Source organism: Ranitomeya variabilis, chromosome 4 (genome assembly GCF_051348905.1).
Source record: "Ranitomeya variabilis isolate aRanVar5 chromosome 4, aRanVar5.hap1, whole genome shotgun sequence".
Taxonomy (NCBI): Eukaryota; Metazoa; Chordata; class Amphibia; order Anura; family Dendrobatidae; genus Ranitomeya; species Ranitomeya variabilis.
This window is the reverse complement of record NC_135235.1, coordinates 745,701,539-745,729,239: the sequence shown is the minus strand read 5'-3', so window position 1 is coordinate 745,729,239 and position 27,701 is coordinate 745,701,539. Positions and strand designations below refer to the sequence as shown.

At 46.8% G+C, this 27,701-nt stretch overlaps 2 protein-coding genes across 2 annotated transcripts in view; one reads left to right on the top strand and one right to left on the bottom strand.

Moving 5' to 3' along the window:
- LOC143768074 (uncharacterized) overlaps window positions 1-27,701 on the bottom strand; it is an 804,664-nt gene that overhangs the window by 406,740 nt on the left and 370,223 nt on the right. The gene's annotated exons all lie outside the window — the stretch shown is intronic.
- LOC143768086 (uncharacterized) overlaps window positions 17,957-27,701 on the top strand; it is a 39,062-nt gene continuing 29,317 nt past the window's right edge. The window contains exons 1-2 of the mRNA XM_077256778.1: window positions 17,957-18,062; window positions 25,112-25,253. Coding sequence (XP_077112893.1) covers window positions 25,176-25,253 — 78 coding nt within the window. The 5' untranslated portion in view covers window positions 17,957-18,062; window positions 25,112-25,175. The remainder of the gene's footprint in view (window positions 18,063-25,111; window positions 25,254-27,701) is intronic.

Sequence of the window (27,701 nt, the reverse complement as noted above, 5' to 3'; positions counted from 1 at the left end):
AGAACATACAACATACAGAACATACAACATACAGAACATACAACATACAGTACATACAAAACATACAACATAGAGAACATACAACATACAGAACATTCAGTATATACAATATACAATACATACAACATACAGCACATACAGTGCATACAACATACAGTGCATACAGTACATACAGAACATACAACATACAGTACATACAACATACAGTATATACAAAACATACAACATAGAGAACATACAACATACAGAACATTCAGTATATACAATATACAGTACATACAACATACAGCACATACAGTACATACAGTGCATACAACATACAGTGCATACAACATACAGTACATGCAACATACAGAACATACAGTACATACAACAAACAGAACATACAGTACATACAACATACAGAACATACATACAGTACATACAACATACAGTACATACATAAAGTATGTACAACATAGAGTACATACTCACCATCACCTTGATACCCGAAGCCATTGCTCACCTGTAAAAAATATTAAAAATAATAAACCAACAATATACTCCCTGATCCAATTAATATGAATGTCCCACGACGATCTACCATGGAGAGCTGCCGCATCAGCTGATGTGACCGCTCTCCGAGAAACAATGATGGAAGGTATCATTCCGCACTGTATCCCTCCGCCGCTGTGAAAAATAGTTCCTACTCTCACTTGCGGCACTGCTGTGTGGAAAAATTCCCATGCGGCTTTGCCATAAAGCGAGAGCCTGAACTACAGTAACCTCTTCAGTAATGCACTGCAGGAGACATTGTCTCCTGTCAGTGTGTCACTGGAGGCCTATAGAGCAGTGACATCAACCGTTGTCACTGTTCTATAGGGGAGATCGTCGTGGGACACTCGTTATTAATTGGACTGCGTCAGACAGGGAGTATATGGTTAGTTTATTATTTTTTGCAGTCGATCGAGTATGGTAAGTATGGTGAAATTAAGAATATTAAAATACTTTATTCTGGCTGTCTTTTTTTTCACTACTATAGGATTAATAATGGATAGGCGTCTTATTGACGCCTCTCCATTATTAACCGGTCTTAATGTCACCTTCAATACAAAGGTGACATTAACCCCTTATTACCCATATCCCACCGCTACACGGGAGTGGGAAGAGAGGCTAAGTGCCAGAATCTTACAGATGCGCCATTTCTGGGGTGGCTGGGTGCTGGTATTTGTAGCCAGGAGGGGGGCCAATATCCATGGCCCCTCTCTAGGCTATGAATATCAGCAGCTGTCTTCTTAGCATTTCTGGCTATAAAATATAGGGGGACCCAAGTCATTTTTTGTGATCTTCCTATTTTAATAGCCAATAAAGGCCTCGCAGACAGCTGCGGGATAATATTCATAGCCTGGGAAGGGGCCATGGGTATTACCCCATTCCCAGGCTACAAATATAATGCCCCCGACCGTCAGCTTTCCCCCTCTGGCGCAGAAAATTGCACGGGAGCCCACGCCATTTTTTTTTTAAATTAAACATATTGTTCATTAATAAACATCGGCCTTGCTATTATATATCTATGCATATATCTATGGAGATAGATATATCTATCTATAGATATATTTATCATCTATCTATCCATCTATTATCTATCTATCTCATTCCTTCTGTCTATTATTATTATTATAATACATTTATATAGCGCCATTTAATCCATGGTGCTTTACATGTGAATAGGGGGCAAATATAGACAAGTATATTAACCCCTTAACGACCGCCGATACGCCTTTTAACGGCGGCCGCTAAGGGTACTTAAACCACAGCGCCGTTAATTAACGTCGCTGTGGAAAAAGTGAATAGCGCCCCCCAGAGTCGGATTTTCTCTGGGGTCTCGGTTGCCGAGGGTAGGCGAGACCCCAGAGAACATGATCGGGGACCCTGTTATAATTACCGGTGTCCCTGGGTCCTCCTGCTTCTGCTTGCCGCCGGCTTCTTGCTCCGGTAAGAAAATGGCGGGCGTATGCGCAGTGCGCCCGCCATGATTTGCCGGCCGGCAGAGGAAGATTCTTCCACTTGTTTTATTTTGGTCACTGTGAGATCCTATCACAGTGATCAAAATAAAAAAAAAAGTAAATAAACCCCCCCCCCCCTTATCACCCCCTTAGTAAGGAAAAAATAATAAAATAAAAAAAAGTATGAATTTCTATTTTCCAATTAGGGGTAGGGTTAGGGTTAGGCGTAGGGTTAGGGTTAGGGGTAAGGTTAGGGGTAGGGTTAGGGTTAGGATATGTGCACACGTAGAATGGTTCTCTGCGGATTTTTCCGCAGCGGATTTGATAAATCCGCAGGGCCAAAACGCTGCGTTTTTCCTGTGGATTTATCGCGGATGTACCGCGGTTTTTGTGCGGTTTTACACCTGCGGTTTTCTATTATAGAGCAGGTGTAAAACCGCTGCGGAATCCGCAGAAAGAATTGACATGCTGCGGAATGTAAACCGCTGCATTTCCGCGTGTTTTTTTTCCGCAGCATGGGCACAGCTTTTTATGTTTCCCATAGGTTTACATTGTACTGTAAACTCATGGGAAACTGCTGCGGACCCGCAGCTGCGGAAACACTGCAGATCCGCAGCAAAATCCGCAACGTGTGCATATAGCCTTAAGGTTTGGGCTAGGGATAGGGCTTGGGTTAGGGCTAGGGTTAGAGCTAGGATTAGGGTTAGAGCTAGGGTTAGGGCTAGGGTTAGTGTTGGGGCTAAAGTTAGGGTTAGATTTAGGGCTAAAGTTAGGGTTTGGGCTAAAGTTAGGGTTAGGGCTAGGGTTGGGGCTAAAGTTAGGGTTACATTTGGGATTAGGGTTAGGTTTGGGATTAGGGATAGGGGTGTATTGGGATTAGGGTTAGGTTTTGAGGTTAGGGTTGAGATTATGATTAGGGGAGTGTTGGGTTTAGGGTTTTGATTAGGGTTATGGTTAGCTTTGGGATTAGGGTTAGGGGTGTTTTGGGGGTTAGGGTTGCGATTAGGATTATGGATCGGGTTGGGATTAGGGTTAGGGGTGTTGTGAATTCTGCTCTTGGGCTCCCTCCGGTGGTTGTTAGTGGTAGTGCAGTGGTTTCTGGATTGTAGCCAGGGCAGATGTTTCTGCTTATTGCAGCCCTATTAGGTATTTAGGTTTGTAGGATCCTTCAATCCCTGCCAGTTGTCCATTGTATCTTGGAGGGATTGCATCTCTGTCTGGCTCCTCTTGCCCTGCTGTCATTTCAGCTAAGATAAGTATCTGGTTTTTTGTTCTCTGTAGCACGCATGCGGTGTGCTTTTATGTGCAGTGCAATCTATTGTGTTTTTGTCCAGCTTAGACTTTGTTTGGATTTTTCTGTCTTGCTGGATTCTCTGGGGATGCAGATATACATTCTATGTCTTTAGTTAGATGTAGAATATAGTATACTCTGCTGTGGATTTTTCTAGAGTTTTATACTGACCGCTTAGAACTCTGTCCTATCCTTTTCTATCTAGCTAGAAGTGCCTTTTTTGCTAAATTCTGTCTTTCCGCCTGTGTACGTATTCCCTCTTAAACTCACAGTCAATATTTGTGGGGGGCTGCCTATCCTTTGGGGATCTGCTCTGAGGCAAGATAGTGTTTCCTATTTCCATCTTTAGGGGTATTTAGTCCTCCGGCTGTGTCGAGGTGTCTAGGCCATGTTAGGAACATCCCACGGCTACTTCTAGTTGCGGTGTTAGTATTAGGATTGCGGTCAGTACAGGTACCACCTACTCCAGAGATAGTCTCATGCGGCTCCAGGGTCACCGGATCATAACATAGGGGTGTGTTGGGGTTAGGGTTGGAGTTAGAATTGGGGGGTTTCCACTGTTTAGGTACATCAGGGGGTCTCTAAACGCCACAGCCAATTTTGCGCTCAAAAAGTCAAATGGTGCTCCCTCCCTTCTGAGCTCTGCCGTGCGCCCAAACAGTGGTTTACCCCCACATATGGGGAATCAGCGTACTCTGGATAAATTGGACAACAACTTTTGGGGTCCAATTTCTCCTGTTACCCTTATGAAAATAAAAACTTGGGGGCTAAAAATTTTTTTTGTGGAAAAAATATTTTTTTTTATTTTCACGACTCTGCATTATAAACTTCTGTGAAGCACTTGGGCATTCAAAGTTCTCACAACACATCTAGATAAGTTCCTTGGGGGGTCTAGTTTCCAAAATGAGGTCACTTGTGGGGGGTTTCTACTGTTTAGGTACATCGGGGGCTCTGCAAATGCAACATAACGCCCGCAGATCATTCTATCAAAGTCTGCATTCCAAACGGCGCTCCTTCCCTTCCGAGCTCTGCCATGCACCCAAACAGTGGTTTATCCCCGACATATGGGGTATCAGCCTACTCAACATAAATTGCACAATAAATTTTGGGGTCCAATTTCTCCTGTTACCCTTGTGAAAGTAAAAATTTGGTGGTGAAAAGATCATTTTTGTGGAAAAAATATGATTTTTTTTATTTTCATAGCTCTACATTATAAACTTTTGTGAAGCAGTTGGGGGTTCATAGTGCTCACCACACATCTAGATAAGCTCTTTGGGGGGTCTAGTTTACAAAATGGGGTCACTTGTGGGGGGTTTCTACTGTTTAGGTACATCAGGAGCTCTGCAAATGCAACATGACACCTGCAGACCATCCCATCAAAGTCTGCATTCCAAGCGGCGCTCCTTCCCTTCTGAGCCCTGATGGGTACCCAAACAGTGCCCCCCCCCTCATATGGGGTATCAGCGTACTCAGGACAAACTGGTCAACAGATTTTGGGGTCCAATGTCTCCTGTTACCCTTGAGAAAAAAAAATTGCAGGCTAAAAAATAATTTTTGAGGGAAAAAAAAGGATTTTTTATTTTCACGGCTCTACGTTATGAATTTCTGTGAAGCACTTGGGGGTTTAAAGTGCTCACCACACATCTAGATAAGTTCCTTAAGGGGTCTAGTTTCCAAAATCGGGTCACTTGTGGGGGGTTTCTACTGTTTAGGCACATCAGGGGCTCTCCAAACGCGACATGGTGTCCGATCTCAATTCCAGCCAATTCTACATTGAAAAAGTAAAACGGCACTCCTTCTCTTCCAAGCTCTGCTGTGTGCCCAAACAGTGGTTTACCCCCACATATGGGGTATCGACGTACTCAGAAGAAATTGCACAACAACTTTTGTGGTCTAATTTCTCCTGTTACCCTTGTCAAAATAAAAATTTGGGGGCAAAAAGATCATTTTTGTAGAAAAAATGCGATTTTTAATTTTCACGGCTCTACGTTATAAACTTCCGTAAAGCATCTTGGGGTTTAAAGTGCTCACCACACATCTAGATGAGTTCCTTAAGGGGTCTAGGTTCCAAAATGGTGTCATTTGTGGGGGGTTTCCACTGTTTAGGCACATCAGGGGCTCTCCAAACGCGACATAGCGTCCGATCTCAATTCCAGCCAATTCTACATTGAAAAAGTAAAACGGCACTCCTTCTCTTCCAAGCTTGGCAGTGCGCCCAAACAGTGTTTTACCCCCACATATAGGGTATCGACGTACTCAGGAGAAATTGCACAACAACTTTTGTGGTCTAATTTCTCCTGTTACCCTTGAGAAAATAAAAATTTGGGGGCAAAAATATCATTTTTGTAGAAAAAATGTGATTTTTTATTTTCACAGCTCTACGTTATAAACTTCTGTGAAGCACTTGGGGGTTTAAAGTGCTCACCACACATCTAGTTAAGTTCCTTAAGGGGTCTAGTTTCCAAAATGGTGTCATTTGTGGAGCGTTTCCACTGTTTAGGCACATCAGAGGCTCTCTAAACGTGACATGGCATCCGATCTCAATTCCAGCCAATTCTGCATTGAAAAAGTCAAACGGCGCTCCTTCTCTTCCAAGCTCTGCAGTGCGCCCAAACAGTGGTTTATCCCCACATATGGGGTATCGGCACATTCAGGAGAAATTGCACAACAAAATGTATGGTTAAATTTCTGTTTTTACACTTGTGAAAATAAAAAAATATGGTTCTGAATTAATATGTTTGCAAAAAAAGTTAAATTGTCATTTTTTTCCTTCCACATTGTTTCAGTTCCTGTGAAGCACGTAAAGGGTTAATAAACTTATTGAATGTGGTTTTGAGCACCTTGAGGAGTGCAGTTTTTAGAATGGTGTCACACTTGGGTATTTTCTATCATATAGACACCTCAAAATGACTTCAAATGTGATGTGGTCCCTAAAAAAAAATGGTGTTGTAAAAATGAGAAATTGCTGGTCAACTTTTAACCCTTATAACTCCCTAACAAAAAAAAAAATTTCTTTCAAAAATTGTGCTGATGTAAAGTAGACATGTGGGAAATGTTATTTATTAACTATTTTGTGTGACATGTTTCTCTGATTTAAGGGCATAAAAATACAAAGTTTGAAAATTGCAAAATTTTAAAAATTTTCGCCATATTTCCATTTTTTTCATAAATAATCGCAAGTAATATCGAAGAAATGTTACCACTAATATGAAGTACAATATGTCACGAAAAAACGTTCTCAGAATCAGCAGGATCCGTTAAAGCATTCCAGAGTTATAACCTCATAAAGTGACAGTGGTCAGAATTGTAAAAATTGGCCCGGTCATTAAGTACCAAATTGGCTCTGTCACTAAGGGGTTAAACATGAGCAAAAAAACAACAAACAAACAAGGCACACCGGTACATAAGGAGGGAGGGCCCTGCCTGCGAGGGCTCACAGTCTGCAGGGGTTGGGTGAGGATACACTAGGAGAGGGTAGAGCTGGTTGTGCGGTGGTTCAGTAGGTTGAGGATCATTGTAGGTTGTAGGCTTGTCGGAAGAGATGAGTCTTAAGGTTCTTTTTGAAGGTTTCTATGGTAGGTGAGAGCCTGATATGCTGTGATAGAGAGTTCCAGAGTATGGAGGAAGCACAGGAGAAGTCTTGAGTGCGGTTGTGGAAAGAAGAGATGAGAGGGGAGTAGAGAAGGAGATCTTAAGAGGATCGAAGGTTGCATGAAGGTAGGTAAGGGGAGACTATCTATTCAATCTGTGTATAATGGAGTGTGGGTTGGACAAATGTAAGAGGAGGTTGGACAAGAAATAACATCACAAATCTTTTCTTTTTTGTTCAATAATACATCTTTATTAAAGGGAACCTCTCCCCCCCCCCCCAGGCATTTGTAACTAAAAGAGCCATCTTGTGCAGCACTAATGCTGCAGTCTGTCAAGGTGGCTCTTTTAGTTCTTGTCCCTGCCAATGCTGCAATAAACGGTTTTAGAATTTGTCCCTCATACCTTGAATTGGTCGGGGGGGCAGGTCTTTCCCCCCTAACACGGATGCACCACAGCCGTCAGTTACTTCCTCGTGTCTCCCCGGCGCCTCCTCCTGAGCGTTATGGCATTTTCCCGGGGTCTGTGCTGTAGTCTTAATCTTTGGGCATGCGCAGTTAGCGCTGCCAGTCCACTGACATCACATGATGTCTTTCTTATTGCGCCTACATGGACGCATGGCCCAATACCCGGCCCTGCAGTCTCTTCTGATTTATTCACACTGCGGGGCTGGGAATCTTGGGCATTTGCAGTACTTCTCTGCGGCTCTCCCTCATCTCCCTCCGCCTTCCTCCTACTGTGCAGCATCATAGGAATCGTCAGATATTGTCAGATTCTTATGTCACTGCACAGTACGAAAGAGGGGGAGGGAGATGAAGGAGAGCCGCAGAGAAGTACTGCACATGCCCAAGATTCCCAGCCCCGCAGTGTGAATAAATCAGAAGAGACTGCGGGGCGGGCCACGTGTCCACGCAGGCGCAATAAGAAAGACATCATGTGATGTCAATGGACGGGCAGCCACCTTGACAGATTGCAGCATTAGTGCTGCACAAGATGGCTCTTTTAGTTACAAATGCCTGGGGGGGGGGGTGACAGGTTCCCTTTAAGCTTTCAAAAACGCATACAAATCCGCATCAACACACCGCATGAACAAATGCATCAAAACTGAGCAAAAAAACGCCAAAAAAAGCACCTGCGTTTTCTGCGGATTTAGTGCAGAAAAATCTGCAGGCAAATCTGCAATGTGTGCACATAGCCTCAATGTTTTATTGCACCTTTCCACAAGGCCCTCCATCTGAGGATAGTACATGGACGTCTTCAGTTGTGTAATTTGCACGGCCTTACACAGTTTCCTCATCACCTTACTCATAAAGAGTGTTCCTTAGTCGGTCAGGATCTCCCTCTATAATCCTGTCAGTGGAAAAACGTGTACCAACTTGCAGGCTATACTTTTCACAGAGACGTTTCTCAGGGGAACTGCTTCAGGGTACTGCCTAGCATAGTCAAGGATGACCAACGTGTATTGATGCCCACTAGCAGATTTAACCAGGAGACATACCATGTCCATGGCAATTTGCTCAAATGACACTTGTATGATGGGTAATGGCACAAAGGGACTTCAAAAGTGAGGGAGGGTGTTGTGAATTCTGCTCTTGGGCTCCCTCCGGTGGTTATAAGTGGTAGTGCTGCTGTCTTTGGATCGCAGCATTCATCAGGTGTGTCCGCTTATTACAATTCTGACTGGGCTATTTAGTCTTGCTGGATCCTTTAGTCAGTGCCAGTTGTTCATTGTTTCTTGGAGGATTCACATCCCTGCCTGGTTTCTCTGGCTCTGCTGCCCAAATCAACAAAGATAAGTTCTGGCTTTGTTTTTGCAGTCCACATGCTGTGGGCCTTATTGTTCAGTGCATTTCTATGTTTTTTCTTGTCCAGCTTTGTCTGTGTAAGGATTTATTCAGCCATGCTGGAATCTCTGGAGATGCAGATATACCCTCCATATCTTTAGTTAGATGTGGAGATTTTGTATTTTCTGTGGTGGATATTTTCTAGTGTTTTAATACTGACCGCATAGTACTCTGTCCTATCCTTTCTGTTTAGCTAGAGTGACCTCCTTTGCTAAATCCTGTTTTCAGTCTGCGTATGTTATTTCCCTCTCCTCTCACAGTCAATATTCGTGGGGGGCTGTCTATCCTTTGGGGATTTTCTCTGAGGCAAGATAGTTTTCCCGTTTCTACCTATAGGGGTATTTAGTCCTCCGGCTGTGTCGAGGTGTCTAGAATTGGTAGGTACATCCCATGGCTACTTCTAGTTGCGGTATTAAGTTCAGGGCCTGCGGTCAGTACAGGTACCACCTTCTCCAGTGTACGTCTCATGCTGCTCCTAGGCCACCAGATCATAACAGTACAAATGGCCAACAATGAGTTAAACGCATCTCAGAAGAAGGGAAGAAAAGTGCTGAGCTATTTTTTTTTCTGTAGTCTGTTGTGTCTTTCCTTCCCCTCTTTTCCTCTGGGTGGCTCAGGAGTTTGGCACTGGCATGGATGTTCAGGGATTGGCTTCTCGTGTGGACCAACTTGCTGCTAGAGTACAGGGTATTTCCAATTTTATTGTTCAGACTCTAGTTTTAGAGCCTAGAATTCCAACTCCTAATTTGTTTTTTGGGGACAGGTCCAAATTTTTGAGCTTTAAAAATAACTGTAAACTTTTTTTTGCTCTGAAACCCCGTTCCTCTGGTGATCCCATTCAGCAGGTTAAAATTGTAATCTCCCTGCTGCGTGGTGATCCTCAGGATTGGGCATTTTCCCTGGAATCTGGGAATCCGGCTTTGCTTAATGCAGACACCTTTTTTCAGGCTCTAGGGTTATTGTATGATGAACCTAATTCAGTGGATCATGCAGAGAAGACCTTGTTGGCCCTGTTTCAGGGTCAAGAAGCGGCAGAATCGTATTGCCAGAAATTTAGAAAATGGTCTGTGCTGACTAAATGGAATGAGGATGCTTTGGCGGCAATTTTCAGAAAGGGTCTTTCTGAATCCGTTAGGCTAGGTTCACATTGCGTTAATGTGCGCACGCTAACGGACAGCGTTGCACGGCGAAAATGTCGCAATTAACGCCGTGCAACGGGTCCGTTAGCGTGCCCATTGACAGCAATGTGAAGTTTCCCTCTAGCGCATCGCAAGAGCGTGCCTTTTTTCGGCTCGTGCTAGCGATGTACCGTTCTTTTGTAGCGCGCCGCGGACGCTGCTTGCAGCGTTCGCGGCGCGCCCGAAGTCCTTTCCCCGCTCTCGCAGATCGGGGATCTGCGAGAGCGGGGACGTTAACGCGACTCCTAACGCGGCCCCTAAAAAAACATTGCGTTAGCGCAATCCGCTAGCGATAGTGCTAAACGGATTGCCCTAACGCAATGTGAACCTAGCCTTAAAGATGTTATGGTGGGGTTCCCCACGCCTGCTGGTCTGAGTGATTCTATGTCACTGGCGATTCAGATTGATCGGCGCTTGCACGAGCGCAGAGTTGTGCGCGCTGTGGCGTTGTCCTCCGAGCGGAGTCCTGAGCCTATGCAGTGTGATAGGATTTTGTCTAAAGCTGAACGACAAGGATTCAGACTTCAGAATAGGTTGTGTTTTTACTGCGGCGATTCTGCTCATGTTATTTCTGATTGCCCTAAGCGTACAAAGAGAATCGCTAGTTCAGTTACCATCAGTACTATACAACCTAAATTTCTGTTATCTGTGACCTTGATCTGCTCATTGTCGTCATTTTCTGTCATGGCATTTGTGGATTCAGGCCCCGCTTTGAACTTAATGGACTTAGAATTTGCCAGGCGTTGTGGTTTCCCCTTGCAGCCTTTGCAGAGCCCTATTCCTTTGAGGGGCATTGATGCTACACTTTTGGCTAAAAATAAACCTCAGTTTTGGACACAGCTGAAGATTGTCGTTTTCTGGTGTTGCATAATTTGCATGATGCTATTGTACTGGGTTTTCCATGGTTACAGGTACATAATCCGGTGTTAGATTGGAAATCTATGTCTGTGACTAGTTGGGGTTGTCAGGGGTTTCATAATGACATTCCTTTGATGTCAATTTCCTCTTCCCCCTCTTCTGAAATTCCTGAGTTTTTGTCAGATTTCCAGGATGTATTCGATGAGCCCAAATCCAGTCCCCTTCCACCGCATAGGGACTGTGATTGTGCTATTGACTTGATTCCAGGCTGTAAGTTCCCTAAGGGCCGACTTTTCAACCTGTCTGTGCCAGAACATACCGCCATGCGGAGTTATGTTAAGGAGTCTTTGGAGAAAGGGCATATTCAGCCATCTTCTTCACCATTGGGAGCTGTTTTTTTTTTGTTGCCAAGAAGGATGGCTCCTTGAGACCCTGTATTGATTATCGCCTCTTGAACAAGATCACGGTCAAATTTCAATACCCTTTGCCTTTGCTTTCTGATTTGTTTGCTAGGATTAAGGGGGCTAGTTGGTTTACTAAGATTGACCTTCGAGGGGCATATAATCTTGTTCGTATTAAGCAGGGTGACGAATGGAAAACTGCGTTTAATACACCCGAAGGCCATTTTGAATACCTTGTGATGCCATTCGGGCTCTCTAATGCTCCATCTGTTTTTCAGTCCTCCATGCATGATATCTTCCGGAATTATCTTGATAAATTCATGATTGTATATTTGGATGATATTTTGATTTTTTCCGATGATTGGGAGTCTCATGTGAAACAGGTCAGGATGGTATTTCAGATCCTTCGTGATAATGCTTTATTTGTGAAGGGGTCTAAGTGCCTCTTTGGAGTGCAGAAGGTTTCTTTTTTGGGCTTCATTTTTTCTCCCTCATCTATAGAAATGGATCCGGTTAAGGTTCAGGCTATTCATGACTGGATTCAGCCCACATCCGTGAAGAGCCTTCAGAAATTTTTGGTCTTTGCTAATTTTTATCGTCGTTTCATTGCCAACTTCTCCAGTGTGGTTAAACCCCTAACCGATTTGACGAAGAAAGGCGCTGATGTTACGAATTGGTCCTCTGTGGCTGTTTCTGCCTTTTAGGAGCTTAAACGCCGATTTACTTCTGCCCCTGTGTTGCGTCAGCCAGATGTTTCTCTTCCATTTCAGGTAGAGGTTGACGCTTCTGAGATTGGGGCAGGGGCCGTTTTGTCTCAGAGGAATTCTGATGGTTCCTTGATGAAACCGTGTGCCTTCTTTTCCTGAAAGTTTTCGCCTGCGGAACGCAATTATGATGTCGGCAATCGGGAGTTGTTGGCTATGAAGTGGGCATTTGAGGAGTGGCGACATTGGCTTGAGGGGGCCAAGCACTGTATTGTGGTCTTGACTGATCATAAGAATCTGATTTACCTTGAGTCTGCCAAATGGCTGAATCCTAGACAGGCTCGATGGTCCCTGTTTTTCTCCCGTTTTGATATTGCGGTCTCGTATCTTCCGGGTTCTAAGAATGTTAAGGCTGATGCCCTCTCTAGGAGCTTTTTGCTGATTCTCCTGGGGTCCTTGAGTCGGTCGGCATTCTCAAGGAAGGGGTGATTCTTTCTGCCGTCTCCCCTGATTTACGACGGGTTCTTCAGGAGTTTCAGGCTGATAAACCTGACCGCTGTCCAGTGGGGAAACTGTTTGTTCCTGATAGATGGACTAGTAAAGTGATTTCTGAGGTTCATTGTTCTGTGTTGGCTGGCCATCCTGGTATTTTTGGTACCAGATTTGGTTGGTAGGTCCTATTGGTGGCCTTCTTTGTCACGGGATGTGCGTTCTTTTGTGCAGTCCTGTGGGACTTGTGCGCGGGCTAAGCCTTGTTGTTCCCACGCTAGTGTGTTGCTTTTGCCTTTGCCGGTCCCTGAGAGGCCTTGGACGCATATTTCTATGGATTTTATTTCAGATCTTCCGGTTTCCCAGAGGATGTCGGTTATCTGGGTGGTTTGTGACCGGTTTTCTAAGATGGTTCATTTGGTACATTTGCCTAAATTGCCTTCCTCTTCTAATCTGGTTTCGTTGTTTTTTCAGCATGTGGTTCGTTTGCATGGTATTCCGGAGAATATTGTGTCCGACAGAGGTTCCCAGTTTGTTTCTAGGTTTTGGCCGGCCTTTTGTGCTAGGCTGGGCATTGATTTGTCTTTTTCTTCCGCATTTCATCCTCAGACAAATGGCCAAACCGAGCGAACTAATCAGACTTTGGAAACTTATTTGAGATGCTTTGTGTCTGCTGATCAGGATGATTGGGTGGCTTTCTTGCCATTGGCCGAGTTTGCCCTTAATAATCGGGCTATTTCTGCTACCTTGGTTTCGCCCTTCTTTTGTAATTTTGGTTTTCATCCTCGTTTTTCTTCAGGGCAGGTTGAGCCTTCTGATTGTCCTGGTGTGGATTCTGTGGTTGACAGGTTGCAGCAGATTTGGACCCATGTGGTAGACAATTTGGTGTTGTCTCAGGAGGAGGCTCAGCGTTTTGCTAACCATCGTCGGTGTGTTGGTTCCCGGCTTCGGGTTGGGGATTTGGTCTGGTTGTCTTCCCGTCATGTTCCTATGAAGGTTTCTTCCCCTAAGTTCAAGCCTCGGTTTATTGGTCCTTATAGGATTTCTGAGATTATCAATCCAGTGTCTTTTCGTTTGGCCCTTCCATCCTCTTTTTCCATCCATAATGTTTTCCATAGATCTTTATTGTGGAAATATGTGGTGCCCTTTGTTCCCTCTGTTGATCCTCCTGCCCCGCTGTTGGTTGATGGGGAGTTGGAGTATGTGGTTGAGAAAATTTTGGATTCTCGCTTTTTGAGGCGGAAGCTTCAGTATCTTGTCAAATGGAAGGGTTATGGCCAGGAGGATAATTCTTGGGTTGTTGCCTCCGATGTTCATGCTGACGATTTGGTTCGTGCTTTTCATTTGGCTCGTCCTGATCGGCCTGGGGGCTCTGGTGAGGGTTCGGTGACCCCTCCTCAAAAGGGGGGTACTGTTGTGAATTCTGCTCTTGGGCTCCCTCCGGTGGTTATAAGTGGTAGTGCTGCTGTCTTTGGATCGCAGCATTCATCAGGTGTGTCCGCTTATTACAATTCTGACTGGGCTATTTAGTCTTGCTGGATCCTTTAGTCAGTGCCAGTTGTTCATTGTTTCTTGGAGGATTCACATCCCTGCCTGGTTTCTCTGGCTCTGCTGCCCAAATCAACAAAGATAAGTTCTGGCTTTGTTTTTGCAGTCCACATGCTGTAGGCCTTATTGTTCAGTGCATTTCTCTGTTTTTTCTTGTCCAGCTTTGTCTGTGTAAGCATTTATTCAGCCATGCTGGAATCTCTGGAGATGCAGATATACCCTCCATATCTTTAGTTAGATGTGGAGATTTTGTATTTTCTGTGGTGGATATTTTCTAGTGTTTTAATACTGACCGCATAGTACTCTGTCCTATCCTTTCTGTTTAGCTAGAGTGACCTCCTTTGCTAAATCCTGTTTTCAGTCTGCGTATGTTATTTCCCTCTCCTCTCACAGTCAATATTCGTGGGGGGCTGTCTATCCTTTGGGGATTTTCTCTGAGGCAAGATAGTTTTCCCGTTTCTACCTATAGGGGTATTTAGTCCTCCGGCTGTGTCGAGGTGTCTAGGATTGGTAGGTACATCCCACGGCTACTTCTAGTTGCAGTGTTAAGTTCAGGGCCTGTGGTCAGTACAGGTACCACCTTCTCCAGAGTACGTCTCATGCTGCTCCTAGGCCACCAGATCATAACAGGAGGGGGCAGATACCTGGCAGATGGGACAGGACCTGCAATGCTTTCCTCGTGACATCCAGGCGAATAGAACAATCGTATTTCCTGTTCCTGAGTTTTGTCCACGCACAGATGACCACCCAAGACATGTGAATGGGCCATCCCGTACACACATGGCTCTGCTCCTTACACACACGGCTCCGCTCCATACACCTCGTACACACGGCTCTGCTCCATACACCTCGTACACACACGGCTCTGCTACATCCACACTGTAAACCCCTCCTGACCCCACACATAAACTTCCCCTCATCCAGCACCATGACAACCAGCCAGGGGCGGATTATCATAGGGTCAATATGGGCGGTAGCCCAGGGCCCAGTGGCTTGGGGGGCCCTGGGCCACCGCAGATTGACCCTATGATAATCCACCGGAGTGTGACTAAATGCCCGGCCCGCCCCCCGGACCCGGTGGGCAGAGAGAGAGGGTCCGCATCGGGCCCCTTCTCATCTGCTCACCGGGCACCTTCCGGCGCTGCGGCGCTTTCCTATTGAGGTGCGGGCGCTCGCCCGCACCTCAATAGTTAACAACAGCCGCCAGCCAGCCAATTGGAGGCTGGCAGCTGAAGTCGGCTGCAGCTCACACGTCGCCGGCGTCTGACGTCATTGTCAGTCGCCGGCGGCGGCGAGTGTGCGCTGCTGGAGGGACTCGGAGCTCGCCGCATGATGGAGCGCTGGTCAGGTGAGGAGACTGTTTGTTGTTTTTTTTTTTTTTTTATAAGCTAACGGACTGTGGACACATTGGGGGCAATGCTGGAGACACTGGGGCAGAGATGCTGGAGACACTGGGGCAGATTGCTGGAGACACTGGGGCAGATTGCTGGAGACACTGGGGCAGATTGCTGGAGACACTGGGGCAGATTGCTGGAGACACTGGGGCAGAGATGCTGGAGACACTGGGGCAGATTGCTGGAGACACTGGGGCAGATTGCTGGAGACACTGGGGCAGAGATGCTGGAGACACTGGGGCAGATTGCTGGAGACACTGGGGCAGATTGCTGGAGACACTGGGGCAGATTGCTGGAGACACTGGGGGCAATGCTGGAGACACTGGGGGCAATGCTGGAGACACTGGGGCAGATTGCTGGAGACACTGGGGCAGATTGCTGGAGACACTGGGGCAGATTGCTGGAGACACTGGGGCAGATTGCTGGAGACACTGGGGGCAGATTGCTGGAGACACTGGGGCAGATTGCTGGAGACACTGGGGGCAATGCTGGAGACACGGGGGCAATGCTGGAGACACTGGGGCAGATTGCTGGAGACACTGGGGCAGATTGCTGGAGACACTGGGGCAGATTGCTGGAGACACTGGGGGCAATGCTGGAGACACTGGGGGCAATGCTGGAGACACTGGGGCAGATTGCTGGAGACACTGGGGCAGATTGCTGGAGACACTGGGGCAGATTGCTGGAGACACTGGGGCAGATTGCTGGAGACACTGGGGCAATGCTGGAGACACTGGGGCAGATTGCTGGAGACACTGGTGGTAATATGCTGGACACACTGGGGCAATATGCTGGACATACTGGGGCAGATTGTTGAACACACTGTCTGGGGGCAATATGCTGGAGTCAGACACTGGGGCAGATTGCTGGAGACACTGTCTGGGGCAATGCTGGAGACACTGGGGCAGATTGCTGGTTACTGGGGCAATATGCTGGACATACTGGGGCAGATTGCTTTACACACTGGGGGTAATATGCTGGACACACTGGGGCAGATTGCTGGAGACACTGGGGGCAATGCTGGAGACACTGGGGGCAATGCTGGAGACACTGGGGCAGATTGCTGGAGACACTGGGGCAGATTGCTGGAGACACTGGGGCAGATTGCTGGAGACACTGGGGCAGATTGCTGGAGACACTGGGGCAGATTGCTGGAGACACTGGTGGTAATATGCTGGACACACTGGGGCAATATGCTGGACATACTGGGGCAGATTGTTGAACACACTGTCTGGGGGCAATATGCTGGAGTCAGACACTGGGGCAGATTGCTGGAGACACTGTCTGGGGCAATGCTGGACACACTGGGGCAGATTGCTGGTTACTGGGGCAATATGCTGGACATACTGGGGCAGATTGCTTTACACACTGGGGGTAATATGCTGGACACACTGGGGCAGATTGCTGGACACACTGGGGGCAGGACTGGAGGCATGGGCAGAATGTAGAGACGGGGCAGAATGAAATGGGGCAGGAGAATACGATGGAGACAGATGGGGCTGGATGGGGAGATCACATGGTGTAGAATGGATACTCATAAGTGCAGGATGGGAGAACATATGGCAGGAGCCAGGAATGAGACACACGGGGCCAGGGTGGGGAATATTATTACCATAGGGGCTAATTAAGGGATATTATTACTGCAGTGATGTATTTATTTTATTTTTTGAGTATACTGTTTTAAATGGGGGGGGGGGGGGGGCGGTCCTGTTACTGTGCAGAGTGACACTATATCACCTTTTTTTCTCCATGTGGTGTAATGTAGAAGTTGTGAAAAATTAAGTAATGTGTTCTGCAAGCAGAGCTTGAGATAACTGTGTTATTTCCTGCAGAAACGAGTCCTGGCTGGATGAAGTGACGGCGGTCTGTGCTGGATGAAAGATGAAGGACTTCACCTAGAGAAGTCATTGGTGAGTCAGTGTTACCTATACATTGGCACTATACACTATACTATATACAGAGCTCCTGTGTATAATGTCACCAGTGATCACTGTATTACCTATACACTATATACAGAGCTCCTGTGTATAATGTCACCAGTGATCTCTGTATTACCTCTACACAGACACTGCATACTAAGTATAGATCTCCTGTGAATACTGGCACTTATGGTGATAGTATTGTGTTTTGTTTTTTTTATTATTACTGATCAGTATTGTAGTATTCAGTCACTATGTGGTGGTAATATGTGGTCTGGAAATGGTGTGGTATTTGTCCCTTGAATGTGCTATTTGGTCACCAAGTGGTGGTAATATGTGGTCTTGACATGGTGCAGTGGTATTTGTTCCTTGTATGTGATATTATTGGTCAAAATATACCTAAATTATATTGCAGATTTTAACAAATATTTAATAGGTTACAGTAGAGTAGGGCCCGGCCATTTTTCTGGAATAATCTGGTTCGGGTATAATATGAGCCCCCCCCCCCCCGTCACATGACCATCCCCCCGTCACATGACCGGGGGGGCCCACAGTGTCTGAACAGCCCGGGGCCCTGGCTACCCTTAATCCACCCCTGCAACCAGCACAGCAGAGTCCTGTATACACTGAGGCCGCTGATCATGTGACCCCTGACTCCTCCCCTCCTGTGACCTCATCACAGGTCCTGTACGCACAGAGCAGCCATATATGTGGAGTGGGTAAATGCTGGACTGTATGGGCTCCTTCCTGGTGTGATGTCATTTCCGGGGGCGTGTTCTGCCTTAGCAAAGTCAGGAAGAGAAGTTGCCATTATACATTTCTCTGAGCCTCTGATGCCGGAGTAGGTGAGCAGCAGGGAGGAGGTCAGTGAGAAACAGGAGAGTTTATTAATTTACGGGTTGATGTTTTCTTAGACTTTTGTTTGCAGGAGCCTGATATTTGGGGCTATTTAGTGGGATTTGGGGGGTTAATGCAGTCATGATCTGGAAGGAGCCCATACAGTCTAGGCTCAACCATGTGGAGTGCGGCTCTGCGGGTGGAGGTCGGTGCTGGAGGCCCCATTATTCTCTATGTGGAGTGCAGCTCTGCGGGTGGAGGTCGGTGCTGGAGGCTCCATTATTCTCTATGTGGAGTGCGGCTCTGCGGGTGGAGGTCGGTGCTGGAGGCTCCATTATTCTCTATGTGGAGTGCAGCTCTGCGGGTGGAGGTCGGTGCTGGAGGCTCCATTATTCTCTATGTGCAGTGCGGCTCTGCGGGTGGAGGCTCCATTATTCTCTATGTGGAGTGCGGCTCTGCGGGTGGAGGTCGGTGCTGGAGGCTCCATTATTCTCTATGTGGAGTGCGGCTCTGCGGGTGGAGGTCGGTGCTGGAGGCCCCATTATTCTCTATGTGGAGTGCGGCTCTGCGGGTGGGGGTCGGTGCTGGAGGCTCCATTATTCTCTATGTGGAGTGCGGCTCTGCGGTTGGAGGTCGGTGCTGGAGGCTCCATTATTCTCTATGTGGAGTGCGGCTCTGCGGGTGGAGGTCGGTGCTGGAGGCCCCATTATTCTCTATGTGGAGTGTGGCTCTGCGGGTGGAGGTCGGTGCTGGAGGCTCCATTCTCTATGTGGAGTGCGGCTCTGCGGGTGGAGGTCGGTGCTGGAGGCTCCATTCTCTATGTGGAGTGCGGCTCTGCGGGTGGAGGTCGGTGCTGGAGGCTCCATTATTCTCTATGTGGAGTGCGGCTCTGCGGGTGGAGGTCGGTGCTGGAGGCTCCTTTATTCTCTATGTGGAGTGCGGCTCTGCGGGTGGAGGTCGGTGCTGGAGGCTCCATTATTCTCTATGCGGAGTGCGGCTCTGCGGGTGGAGGTCGGTGCTGGAGGCTCCATTATTCTCTATGCGGAGTGCGGCTCTGCGGGTGGAGGTCGGTGCTGGAGGCTCCATTCTCTATGTGGAGTGCGGCTCTGCGGGTGGAGGTCGGTGCTGGAGGCTCCATTATTCTCTATGTGGAGTGCGGCTCTGCGGGTGGAGGTCGTTGCTGGAGGCTCCATTATTCTCTATGTGGAGTGCGGCTCTGCGGGTGGAGGTCGGTGCTGGAGGCTCCATTATTCTCTATGTGGAGTGTGGCTCTGTGGGTGGAGGTCGGTGCTGGAGGCCCCATTATTCTCTATGTGGAGTGTGGCTCTGCGGGTGGAGGTCGGTGCTGGAGGCTCCATTATTCTCTATGTGGAGTGCGGCTCTGCGGGTGGAGGTCGGTGCTGGAGGCTCCATTATTCTCTATGTGGAGTGTGGCTCTGTGGGTGGAGGTCGGTGCTGGAGGCCCCATTATTCTCTATGTGGAGTGTGGCTCTGCGGGTGGAGGTCGGTGCTGGAGGCTCCATTATTCTCTATGTGGAGTGTGGCTCTGCGGGTGGAGGTCGTTGCTGGAGGCTCCATTATTCTCTATGTGGAGTGTGGCTCTGTGGGTGGAGGTCGGTGCTGGAGGCCCCATTATTCTCTATGTGGAGTGCGGCTCTGCGGGTGGAGGTCGGTGCTGGAGGCCCCATTATTCTCTATGTGGAGTGCGGCTCTGCGGGTGGAGGTCGGTGCTGGAGGCCCCATTATTCTCTATGTGGAGTGTGGCTCTGTGGGTGGAGGTCGGTGCTGGAGGCTCCATTATTCTCTATGTGGAGTGCGGCTCTGCGGGTGGAGGTCGGTGCTGGAGGCTCCATTATCCTCTATGTGGAGTGCGGCTCTGCGGGTGGAGGTCAGTGCTGGAGGCTCCATTATTCTCTATGTGGAGTGCGGCTCTGCGGGTGGAGGTCGTTGCTGGAGGCCCCATTATTCTCTATGTGGAGTGTGGCTCTGTGGGTGGAGGTCGGTGCTGGAGGCTCCATTATTCTCTATGTGGAGTGCGGCTCTGCGGGTGGAGGTCGGTGCTGGAGGCTCCATTATTCATTGCTTCCAGCCGTCTAGCAGGACAGTCCCAGTTTGGGGTAACTCTCCCGGGCATTCAGGGCAACGTCCCGACTCTCACTCTGTGTCTGTTAGGCCTCTTTTCCACTTGCGAGGAAAACGGACGAGTGCAATCCGATAAAAAAATCTGATTGCACTCGGACCAATGTTATTCAATAGGTGTCTTTTCATTTGCGATTTTTTTTCTCAGCTGAAATTGGACTGAGAAAAAAATCTCAGCATGCTGCGTATTGCTGCGATTCTCGGACCTGACTCGCCAATGTAAGTCAATGGGTGCGAGAAAAAAAATCGCACAGCACTCGCACCATGTGAGTTCTTTCCGATTTTTACGCACCGGTGTCCTTTGAAAAGCCGGTAATTCAGTGCGGTGTAAAGTAAAATCACACTGACAGGTTAGAATACAATAGATATATACACATATACACACACACACACACACACATTATATATATATATATATAATTATATATATATATATATGTCAGTGAGACACCTATATACTATATAATTGTCTAAGGGTCACTTCCGTCTTTCTGTCTGTCTGTCCTTTTGTCTGTCACGGATATTCATTGGTCGCGGCCTCTGTCATGGAATCTCAAGTCGCTGATTGGTCATGGCAAAACGCCCACGAGCATTGCCACGACCAATCAACGACGCGCACAGTCCGGAAGAAAATGGCTGCTCCTTACTCCCCTCACTCACTGCCCGGCACCCGCTTACACCCCTCTGGTCACCGCTCACACAGGGTTAATGCTGGCGGTAACGGACCGCGTTATGCCGCGGGTAACGCACTCCGTTACCGCTGCTATTAACCCTGTGTGACCAAGGTTTTTTTACTATTGACGCAACCTATGAAGCATCAATAGTAAAAACATCTCTAATGTTAAAAATAATTAAAAAAATGATTATATACTCACCTACGCTGCCTTTCCCGCTCCTCGCGATGCAAGCGGCATGTTCCGGTGGCAAGGATGGTCTGGCAGAAGGACCTGCCATGACGTCACGGTCATGTGACCGCTACGCGGTTATGTGACTGCTACGCGGTCATGTGACTGCGACGTCATCACAGGTCCTGCACGACAAGGACCTGCCGTGACATCACGGTCATGTGACCGCGACACGGTCACGTGACCGCGACGTCATCATGCCCTGGGACCGGAAGCTGCCACCTGCACCCCACACAGGCGACAGAGCTACAACTCGCCTGCGGAAGATGAGTATATGTTTATTTTTTATTTTTTTAACCTGTGTCATACGTGCCTGGGCAATATACTACATGGCTCTGTGCTGTATACTACGTCACTGGGCAATATACTACGTGGCTCTGTGCTGTATACTACGTCACTGGGCAATATACTACGTGGCTGTGCAATATACTACGTGGCTCTGTGCTGTATACTACGTCACTGGGCAATATACTACGTGGCTGGGCAATATACTACGTGGCTCTGTGCTGTATACTACGTCACTGGGCAATATACTACGTGGCTGTACAATATACTACATGGCTCTGTGCTGTATACTACGTCACTGGGCAATATACTACGTGGCTGTGCAATATACTACATGGCTCTGTGCTGTATACTACGTCACTGGGCAATATACTACGTGGCTCTGTGCTGTATACTACGTCACTGGGCAATATACTACGTGGCTGTACAATATACTACATGGCTCTGTGCTGTATACTACGTCACTGGGCAATATACTACGTGGCTGGGCAATATACTACGTGAACATACATATTCTAGAATACCCGATGCGTTAGAATCGGGCCACCATGTAGTGTGTGTGTGTGTAGAGATATATATATATATATATATATATATATATATATATATATATATATATATATATATATATATATATATATATATATATATATATATATATATATATATATATATATATATATATATATATATATATATATATATATATATATATATATATATATATATATATATATATATATATATATATTCAGAAAAAATGGTAATTCAATTGGCGGCTTTTCCTCTCTCCTTCACAAACCCGACAGGATATGAGACATGGTTTACATACAGTAAACCATCTCCTATCCCTTCTTTTATTACATATTCCACACTACTAATGTAAGAAGTGTATGTGTGTAAAATTTGGGGGCACTAGTTAAAATAAAGGGTTAAATTGCAGAAGAAATTGGCGTGAGCTCCCGCGCAATTTTCTCCGCCAGAGTGGTAAAGCCAGTGACTGAGGGCAGATATTAATAGCCTAGAGAGGGTCCATGGTTATTGGCCCCCCCCCCCCGGCTAAAAACATCTGCTTCCAGACACCCCAGAAAAGGCACATCTGTAAGATGCGCCTATTCTAGCACTTAGTCACTCTCTTCCCACTCCCGTAAAGCGGTGGGATATGGGCTAATGAAGGGTTAATGTCACCTTGCTATTGTAAGGTGACATTAAGCCAGGTTAATAATGGAGAGATGTCAATAAGACACCTATCCATTATTAATCCAATAGTACGAAATTAATAAAAGTTAATAAAACACACATTATTAAAAAGTATTTTAATGAAATAAAGACACATGGTGTTTTAATATTTTATTATACTCTTAATCCACCTGAAGACACTTGTCACCTGAAATAAAGTTAAAAAAAAACAAACAACAATATTCCATACCTTCCGTCTTGTCCCACGCTGTAAATCCATCTGAAGGGGTTAAATCATTTTACAGCCAGGAGCTCTGTACACCGCGCTGAATTGCTGGCTTTTCAAAGGACACCGGTGTGTAAAAATCGGACAGCAATACGGATGTCATACGGATGTTGCGATAAAAAAATCGCATGACAATCGCATGATTTTTCTGTTTTTTTCAGTCCGTAAATCGGACCGTTTTTTCTCTCGCAAGTGGAAAAGAGGCCTAAGTCGCCTCCTCTCATCTCCAGCTCACTGTGTTTAGCGTTCACTAGTTCCTGCTCTGACTCTGGGGGAAGGCCGCCGACATCTCTGTGCTGTAATTCTTCACCTGTCTTCCCGTCTGGGCCCTGGTGATCAAACACACAACTTCTTGTGCTGGCGCATAGAGATACATTCCTATATACCAGTGTATTCCTATGTACCTGCATTCTAGAGCTGAAATAGAAATCAGAGATTTTTTTTTTCCTATAAATAACAACAATTAGAATAATGATTTATTGCAGTTTTTTATCCACATGTCCAGTTACAGAATGTGGCAAAAATGCTGAAACGTTTCCTCATATTTCAGCGATTTGAAGATTGTTTTTTTCATGAATCATTGCATTTTGGTAGTGTTAAATTTAGATGAATACGTTTTGCTTTTATTATTATAAAAAAAAAAAAAATCAAGACGTTTTGACAAATTTTAAAGAATTAACAATTTTCAAACTTTGAATAATTATACTTTTAATTCATGTTGCCATATGGAGCGCCCGCCAGGGCTGTGGGGATACTCAGTAGTGGGTCGGTTCTTAAAGGGAGCAGTGACCCGGTCCGTGGCCCTGGGCGTCCAATAAAAGAGTGATGATGAAAAGGGGAATAAAGTTTATGGGAAAAAGTGAATTGTTCGTGACGCCACCTGTGGTATTTGGCAAATAGGAGATGCTAGCTGACGCTGCTTGAAGAGACCGCTGGGGCTGATGGTGATGCAGCAGTGTTGTTACAGCTCTCCACAGGTAGAGCTACACCCCAGGGCAGTGATGGTGTTAAAGGGTGATGATGGTGGTTGTAGTACAGGGCAAGTGACGCAGGAATAATATAGTGAACCTTATGTAAAAATGAAAAAGTTCTGGCTGCTACAACTATGAAGGAATGAACAAACAATAAATCCATAGGTCCCAACCATCCCGAATACAGCAGAACAGTCCCAGATTTGGGTCTATGTCCTGTCATCCCGGGCAGTCTGCTGAATGTCCCTGACTGCCATCATGCCTCCTTCAGACATCCTTTCCTGCCAGGGTAGGAAAAAATGGTAAATGGCTCTGGCTATGGGTGCAGTTAAGGGTAAGTCAAGAATTTTGCCGTGGCGGCTATACATAGTTTGTCCCTCTTTGTCTTTGGATTTCCAGCAGAAACCAATAGGCAGTGTATTGAATTGTATTATTCAATATCTCCTTACTCTATAATCATTTTTAACTTTTTTTGTGATCCCAACTGAAGAACGATACTTGATGTCTGTGTTACTCATGCAGGTGGTGCACATGGTTCGTGGGCCCACTGTGCCGGGCTTACGTAGGAGGGGTGTAGCAGGATACCGGGTATTTACTGGCGCTCCTAATGTTGGAGTCAGGATTGGCTGCAGGTAGCTCCAGGTACCACTCCTAGGCAGTCCACGGTACTGCAGCTGCTGACCCCAGGGATCAGGTACGCAGATACAGATAGGACTAGGGCTCCATTCAGACTACTAAATTCTGGATTCTCTATAGAACAGTTACTGATACAGACTAATTCAAAGACTGTTTGTAGCAGTCCGGACATACGGGGTACTCGGATATTCGCACATTCAGACACACAGGTCACGGATACTGATTCAGGAACAGGCCGTACACAGACCTGGGGACAATGTTCATGACTGGCCGCACAAGGACAAAGGACTTCAGATTCAGGACTGTCCGCACAATGACCAGGGACTACAGAGGCAGCACACTGGTCACATCACGGGACCTCACAACTTCACTAGGAGGCCACCTCACTCACTACTGATTCACTGTAGTAGTTGACACCACTCTACTGGGTATGGGGCCTTTTAAACAAGATGCCTCCCAGCTATTTGCTGGGATCCATCTTGCAGGTGTATTCTTAAACTAAATGCCTCCCAGCTTTTGCCTGGAGGCATTTTACTATGTGGGAAAGCTGCCCCCATAAGAACACGAGAGCACGCACTGGGATATGCTGTGGGAACACGCTGAGGACCACCCTGACGAAGGATTTGTGTTTTTTATATTATAATTGTACATAATCTTACCTTCTTTCCATTCAGGTTCCTGATAAATTTTATCTTTTACATTGACATCTACTACAAAATCTGCCTTGACCCATCAAGGATGGATATGGACAGAGACAAGATGGCGGAGAGGATATTACACCTCACCCTAGAGATCCTCTTCCGGCTTACTGGAGAGGTGAGAGGTTCTGATGTTAAATTACATTGTAATGCAGGTGTCTGGATGCAATGAGCAGGGAACACGAGGCGAAAACATCCAGGGGTTAATATAATGCTATTTATATACAGTAGTAACTTTTAAACAATTGGTGTTGGTAGCTCTGCAATTTTACAGTAGAGAGAATACAAAATGTTTCTTTCACTATTTTTACGTTGCTGCCCTTTTCACAAAGGTGGTGTGCCCAGTCTTGGGAGTCACCACGTGAGTTCTCACTCACCTGGGTGGTGTAGACTCCCCTCTGAGGCCTGCAACGCTGATCTCAGTGGTGTCTCTTGAGCATATCTGCCCTGCTCCCTTCCCTGGCGACAAATCTCCTCATGAATGGATGTGCAGAGCTTTTATAGTAGGGAAGTCTTTCCTGTGGGTCACCTGATCCAGTCCAGCACACGAAGTCACTCCCCTTGCAAACCTTCCAGCATACTTTTACATTTTCTGGCTGATGACCGGTTCATGCAACATTAAATGAACACCCAATTTCCTACATTATGGCTGGTCCGAACAATTGTTACCATCAACCTTTTGTGTCTCCCCTATTTTCTCATAGATTGTATTACTTTGGTTCCACTTGATTTCAGCTGGCCAGCAGATGGCAGTCCCTCCTCATCAATGTCACCTTCTGCAAGCGTTCTCCAGATATGTCATATCTTCCTGTTACATTCCTCCCCCCTTTTTTGCTCACCAGTCTTCGGGCAAGTGTAATTCTTTCTAATTTGAAGTTTCCCCACAAGTAGGCCGAGTTCGGTCAACAGTTGAACGCGCTCCTTGGTCTTCTGCTTTATGTGGAACCAGACATTTAGGGGGAATTCCAGCATTGGCCAGCTTAGTCCTGCTGAGCTCTTCCTGTAGAGGTGCGTCTGGGGTACTGGGAGACTCAACCACTGGAGGTGGTAAATTGAATCCAAGTTAGTCTACTCTCCCATTTGAGAGCGGCAATGGCATGTCCGGTGAAGTCATCGGCCATGCAAGCCATTCTTCCTCTAAGGGTACGTGTCCACCTTCCGGATGGCCGGCGGTTTGGTCGGAGCGGCAAACCCGCTCAGCGCAAAGCTCCGCCCCCTTCTGTGACGTGATGATGCCGGATGTGTTCATTGCACACATCCGTGATCATCGCATCCCACACATGGGGCCCTGTGTTATTCCTTGCAGCGGCACCGCAAGGTACTCGGACATACTGCGATCTAAAAAGACGTGCCGCATGTCCGGATTTGCAGGGCTGCCGGATGCGTGTTACCACGCATAGTGGAGACGGGATTTCATAAAATCCCCTTCACTATGCTGTAACATCTGGTCACTGCGTTTTTGATGCCGCAGCTCTGCACAGCGTCAAACACGCATCGTTTCCTGAACATGGAAACATACCCTAAGACTCCTCTTTGCGTGACCTCAGCCACTTCTGTTGGGATCCCCGCCTCGTTATGGTCTTCTGCTTCAGAAGAGTAGGGTTGCAACATATTCCTGTGCAGCATCCAACATGCCACAGCATCATCTCCCTCAGGAAAAACCTTGTAGACTGAGTTATTCGGGTGATTCTTCCTCACCACTCGGTAGGGTACCGCTTCCAACAATGATCCAGCTTGTTCCCAGGTCGTTTGCCCTGCACCAATACATGGTCCCCTGGCTGAAGTTGTCCTCCTGGCACTGGGGATCGACTTGAATATTCACCTTCCCAAAATTTTTGCTCAACCAGGTTCTGGATTTGTCATTTCCTTTGCTACAATACAGTTCAGCCATCACTCGCCCTTGGAAGAAGGCCTCTTAGTCGGAGTGAATTTGCTTCGGGCATCAATATATGTGAATGAAGTGCTGACAGATGACTATGGTGGCAGCTTTGACTGTCTGATCCAGAGTGGGAGTCACCACCACAAACTTGGTGAAGTGATCAGTCCTCACTAAGCAATACCTGTAGCCATTGTATGAAATTTCGATCATCAGGACCTCTAAAGGTGCAGAGGTTCAGATAGTGTGAATAGTAACTGTCTGTTCCGGGGCTTTGTTCAGCTCACATCGGCGACATTCATCATACTCCTTCGACCCTGTTGAGGCCAGTACACCAGTCATTGCAGCCACTGAAAGGTTTTCTCTATATTGAAATGGGCACACCTCTCATGAGCTCTCATGAGCTTCTTTAGCCAGCTGTGTTATCAGCGCTTCTGGAGCCAATACTTGCCAGGTAACATCGAATTCTCGAGGGAGTTGAATCCTTCAGCACAGCAGCCCATCTTTCAGCAAGAGCCTTTCCCACTGGCCCAAGATCTGCAGGGTACTTGGGGGTGAAGCAGCCCTAGCTTTCTGATCCGGCCTTTGCACCAGAGCGCCTAACTTCCTTAGCCTTGCCAGCTACGGATCAGACTGTTGCAGGTGTATCCACTTGTCCCTTAAATGGCCAAAAATTTGGATGTGTCTGGG